Source organism: Galleria mellonella, unplaced genomic scaffold, assembly GCF_026898425.1.
Source record: "Galleria mellonella isolate WM207_F2 unplaced genomic scaffold, CSIRO_AGI_GalMel_v1 utg36, whole genome shotgun sequence".
NCBI lineage: Eukaryota > Metazoa > Arthropoda > Insecta > Lepidoptera > Pyralidae > Galleria > Galleria mellonella.
Genome location: NW_026442086.1, coordinates 8,678,419 through 8,684,418, shown reverse-complemented (window position 1 = coordinate 8,684,418; position 6,000 = coordinate 8,678,419). Strand labels below are relative to the sequence as shown.

Sequence of the window (6,000 nt, the reverse complement as noted above, 5' to 3'; positions counted from 1 at the left end):
TTAGTGACCGCAGTTAGTTAGATAGTGGTAATGTCTCAACCATTATGATCCTTTAGTCACCTTTTACGACACCTACGGGAAAAGAACAACATTATTATCATAAAATTAAACACAGATAATCAATCTGTACGAAGTATAAAATAAAAAAATACTTGATACAAGGTTTTTTTTATATGCATGTAGTAATTTACTATCAGGTGAGCCGCATATTCACCTGATAGTAAATGATTACCGCCGCCCATAATCATCAGCAACACCAGAGGTATTGCAAATGTGCTGCTGACCTTTTAAAAAGGAATGGGAAGGAATTTAATATATGAATACATATATAATAATTAGAAATGAGATAACGAATTTAAAAATAATAAAATATATTATCACTCAAAAAAAGGAAAAAGAAACAACAGAAAACAGAATCTAATAAAAATATATAGCGATTTATACGTAAAAACATAACAAATAAACAAACCAATTTTTGTTTCATCAAATTTAGGATGGCAAATCAAAAAAATTTACAACTATTAGATTGGGTAAAAGTCTTAAAAATCTTAACGATTTAGGGAAAAACGTTTGGGTAAAAATCGTAATTTGTATCTGGCAACTCTCGTAATCTCCTTCACTACATTGAGTGATTGTCAACAAATCAAATTTTATCTAAATATTATTATTTTTTCCCCTACCTATATAAAATAAAATTACTGAAATGAACGAAACAATGTAATAAAAATAAACCGCGATTAAGTATAATTTTTAATATATATTTTTTAAATTTATTGACTTACAAATAAATAATGATAATTCATATTTTTCCCCAATTTATTATTTTATTACCGCTATAAATTTTTTAACATTTTATTACTTTTATTATTGTCTTGTATCTATTTCATTCAAACAATGATACCATCAAATACTATCTGCGTCTCACCGGAGGGGCCGGCAAATGCTCTAGCCCTCAACAAGGATTGCACCCAAGTGGTTATAGCTGGACGAAATGGTACATATAATACAATAATTCCATTTAATTACTATAAAATTTATTTATTTGATTTTTTTTAATGTCTCTGCATTTCCTTAGTACTATTCACACAGTTTACCTGTGAATTTTGAAATATACTTTCTTATTGTTGTAGTGTTTAAAGTGTTTTCAATTGGAGAAAATGAATTTTCCGAGGTGTGTAACCTTCGTGTGGGCAAAAACTTGAATCTGAATTTTTCATCTATCGATGTCGCCTGGAGCACCATTGAAGGTAACATTTTTTTAACAACTTTATTATTGAGGATTAGTATTTCTCTCACTATTTTTTTTTCAAACTACTATTTTTTCACTATTTTTTAATTCTTCTTAAAATCATTTATGCCAAGGTTATGTATCCTAAGCAAATGCTATATGGTAGGGGTGGCCAACCGGTCGATCTTGACTATTGGTTCAGTAGATCGCAGCAAGGCAGAAAATATAATATTTTGCTAATCTATCGGAAGATGCTTAGACGCAATGCTCACATTAATATAAATAAGTATTTACTAAGAATAACTTTCAGTTTTATGTGAGATATAGATAAGAGAGAAATCTTAATAAAATAAAAAATACTACAATACTACATAATTGTATATTGAACTATGTTGTTTCATTTCAAGAAGTATCTAATTGGTAGATTGCACAGGGTTTCATAAGTAAACAGTAGATCTTGGGCTTAGTCAACTCGGCCATCCCTGATGTATACCATCCGCACCAAAGTTTGTAATTTGTTTTGCCTATAGAATATTAAAAAAGTATGTGAAAGTGTGTGATAGCAGTTAATAACTTCAATCATATTTTTAATACTAAATCCATTCTTTTTGTGTTAGGTTAGGTTAGGTTTTTTTGCTCTCTTATTGATCCCAGGTGTGCTAGTAGAGTCAATTTTAAATTGGAATTTTTCCAGATATAAAATTTTAAATTACCTATACACTCATATACCCCAAGATTGCTATAATAATCCATTGATATAAATTTAATTTGTTACAGAGAACACACTAGCGACAGCGGCCACAAATGGAGCGGTGGTTGTGTGGAACCTCGGACGCTCTGGTCGCTCCAAACAGGAACATGTGTTCTCAGACCACAAGAGGACAGTCAACAAAGTAAGCACACTTATAAGCATTAAATAATAAAATTGGAAAATGGAAATTTTCTAAATATTATGTTTTGTTTGTGAAAGTTACAAAAAAAAAAATGGTGAGAATGAATAGACAGAAAACAAATCAGCCATTTTAAAAATTAAAGGGTTTAAATTAATTTTATTAATGTACGAAACATGTCAATCTTTATGCTTGTACATTCTTTAACAGGTGAGCTTCCACCTCACAGAGCCAGCTCTCCTCATCTCCGGCTCCCAGGATGGCATGATGAAATGCTTCGACCTGCGCATGAAGGAGGTAGCTCGTACTTTTATCAGGTTAGAGAGAACAGATATTGTTTATTTTATTTTTTTATTTAATACATAACTAACATATATAACTAGACTAGACCTTTAACATCAGAGCAGACATATATTTTTTATTGATGAAAGATAAAACTCTTTTCACAGGTGTGTGATGTAGAGTTCTTACGTGTATGACTTCTGGATCGTCACAGTGTTAGTGAGGATCTGGAAGTACTACTGCAAAACATAAATTTTAATTCAGATGGTAGTTATAAACAATATAACAACCTTGTTTTTTTTTTATACAACTATATTTTTTTATACAGATGGAAAGTACGTACCTAATAGGGTGTATTGCTAGCAATGGGTCGATTAGACCCCATTACTAACAAGCCCTTTCCCCCCTAAATGGAGGCACTGTTGTCTACCCCGCAGCAACACGGAGTCGATCCGTGACGTGCAGTTCAGTCCGCACCAGGCGCACACGTTCGCGGCCGTGTCGGAGAACGGCAACGTGCAGCTGTGGGACGTGCGCCGCCACGAGCGCTGCCTGCAGCAGTTCACGGCGCACTCGGGGCCCGTGTTCGCGTGCGACTGGCACCCTGACACGCCCTGGCTCGCCACCGCCTCCAGGGACAAAACCATCAAGGTGCCCACCACTTTCAGTACCTTGCATATTCTTTTAATATTTTATTACTAGCGGCCCGTCCCGGCGTCGCACGGGTGGACATTTGTACATTTTAAAAAGTGGCAATTGAGGCTGCACTGCTCTGCTCCTATTGGTCGTAGCGTGATGAAAAATATACTATAACCGGTCCAGGAGTATGAAGAATAATTGTACCAAGTTTCGTTAAAATCCGTCGAGTATTTTTGTTTCTATAACGAACATACAGACAGACAGACAAAAATTTTACTGATTGCATTTTTGGCATCAGTATCGATCACTAATCACCCGCTGATAGTTATTTTGGAAATATATTTCATGTACAGAATTGTCCTCTCTACAGATTTATTATAAGTATAGAAGATTATTATTTCAGCTGTTAATGGTTCCCTATTGGACATAAGCATTCCCCTTGGGGGATTTTGCTGGTATTATATTGGCAATCGCAGTTAGGCTTTAGAGATGTTTTAAGAGAAACACTACTGCCCATCCCTCGCCCTCCCTTAGTCAACTCTAATGACACCCACAGGAAAGGAAGAGATAGCTCATTCTATGCTGAGGCACATACGACGATTAATATAGTGTAAATATATATATATATATATATATATATATATATATATATATATATATATATATATATATATATATATATATATATATATATATATATATATATATATATATATATATATATATATATATATATAACAGACAATAGACACTCAGACACTAGTGTCTGAGTGTCCAGTGTCTGAGTGTCTAGTGTCCGAGTGTCTAGTGTCTGAGTGTCTAGTGTCCGAGTGTCTAGTGTCCGAGTATCTAGGGTCTGAGTGTCTAGTGTCCGAGTGTCCAGTGTCCCAGTGTCCGAGTGTCTAGTGTCTGAGTGTCTAGTGTCCAAGTGTCTAGTTTCAGAGTGTCCAGTGTCTGTGTGTCTAGTGTCCGAGTGTCTAGTGTCTGAGTGTCTAGTGTCCGAGTGTCCAGTGTCCAGTGTCCGAGTGTCTAGTGTCTGAGTGTCCAGTGTCTGAGTGTCTAGTGTCTGAATGTTTAGTGTCTGAGTATCTAGTGTCTGTGTGTCTGAGTGTCTAGAGTATAGTGTCCGAGCGTCTAGTGTCCGAGTGTCCAGTGTCTGAGTGTCTAGTGTCTGAGTGTCTAGTGTCCGAATGTCTAGTGTCTGAAGTGTCTAGTGTCCGAGTGTCTAGTGTCTGAGTGTCTGAGTGTCTAGTGTCAGTGTCTAGTGTCCGAGTGTCTAGAGACTGTGTGTCTGAGTGTCTAGTGTCTGAGTGTCTAGTGTCCGAGTGTCTAGTGTCCAGTGTCCAAGTGTCTAGTGTCAGAGTGTCCAGTGTCTGAGTGTCCGAGCGTCTAGTGTCTGAGTATCTAGTGTCCGAGTGTCTAGTGTCTGAGTGTTTAGTGTCCAAGTGTCTAGTTTCAGAGTGTCCAGTGTCTGAGTGTCCGAGTGTCTAGTGTCTGAGTGTCTAGTGTCCGAGTGTCTAGTGTCTGAGTGTCTAGTGTCCGAGTGTCTAGTGTCTGTGTGTCTGAGTGTCCAGTGTCTGAGTGTCTAGTGTCTGAGTGTCTAGTGTCCAAGTGTCTAGTGTCTGAGTGTCCAGTGTCTGAGTGTCTAGTGTCTGAATGTTTAGTGTCTGAGTATCTAGTGTCTGTACACTGTACTGTAGTACTGGACACTCAGACACACAGACACTAGACACTCCGACACTAGACACTCGGACACTAGACACTCGGACACTCAGACACTGGACACTCTGACACTAGACACTAGACACTCGGACACTAGACACTAGACACTCGGACACTAGACACTCGGACACTCAGACACTGGACACTCTGACACTAGACACTTGGACACTAGACACTCAGACACTAGACACTCAGACACTGGACACTCAGACATTAGACACTCGGACACTAGACACTCGGACACTCAGATACTGGACACTCTGAAACTAGACACTTGGACACTAGACACTCGGACACTAGACACTCAGACACTAGACACTCGGACTCTAGACACTCAGACACTGGACACTCAGACACTAGACACTCGGACACTGGACACTCGGACACTGGACACTCAGACACACAGACACTAGACACTCGGACACTCAGACACTGGACACTCTGACACTAGACACTTGGACACTAGACACTAGACACTCGGACACTAGACACTCGGACACTAGACACTCAGACACTAGACACTCGGACACTCAGACACTGGACACTCTGACACTAGACACTAGACACTCGGACACTAGACACTCGGACACTCAGACACTGGACACTCTGACACTAGACACTTGGACACTAGACACTCAGACACTAGACACTCAGACACTGGACACTCAGACACACAGACACTAGACACTCGGACACTAGACACTCAGACACTAGACACTCGGACACTCAGACACTGGACACTCTGAAACTAGACACTTGGACACTAGACACTTGGACACTAGACACTCGGACACTAGACACTCAGACACTAGACACTCGGACACTCAGACACTGGACACTCTGACACTAGACACTTGGACACTAGACACTAGACACTCGGACACTAGACACTCAGACACTCAGACACTAGACACTCAGACACTGGACACTCAGACACACAGACACTAGACACTCGGACACTAGACACTCAGACACTAGACACTCAGACGCACAGACACTGGACACTCTGAAACTAGACACTTGGACACTAGACACTCGGACACTGGACACTCAGACACTAGACACTCGGACACTCAGACACTGGACACTCTGACACTAGACACTTGGACACTAGACACTCAGACACTAGACACTCAGACACTGGACACTCAGACACACAGACACTAGACACTCGGACACTAGACACTCAGACACTAGACACTCGGACACTCAGACACTGGACACTCTGACACTAGACAC

The 6,000-nt window shown here is 39.4% G+C and overlaps 1 protein-coding gene across 1 annotated transcript in view; it reads left to right on the top strand.

Annotated features, from left to right (window-relative positions):
* Positions 1-601: 601 nt before the first annotated feature.
* LOC113520729 (GATOR complex protein WDR24) overlaps positions 602-6,000 on the top strand; it is a 31,369-nt gene continuing 25,970 nt past the window's right edge. The window contains 5 exon segments of the mRNA XM_052897312.1: positions 602-994; positions 1,131-1,247; positions 2,006-2,121; positions 2,329-2,435; positions 2,838-3,051. Coding sequence (XP_052753272.1) covers positions 895-994; positions 1,131-1,247; positions 2,006-2,121; positions 2,329-2,435; positions 2,838-3,051 — 654 coding nt within the window. The 5' untranslated portion in view covers positions 602-894.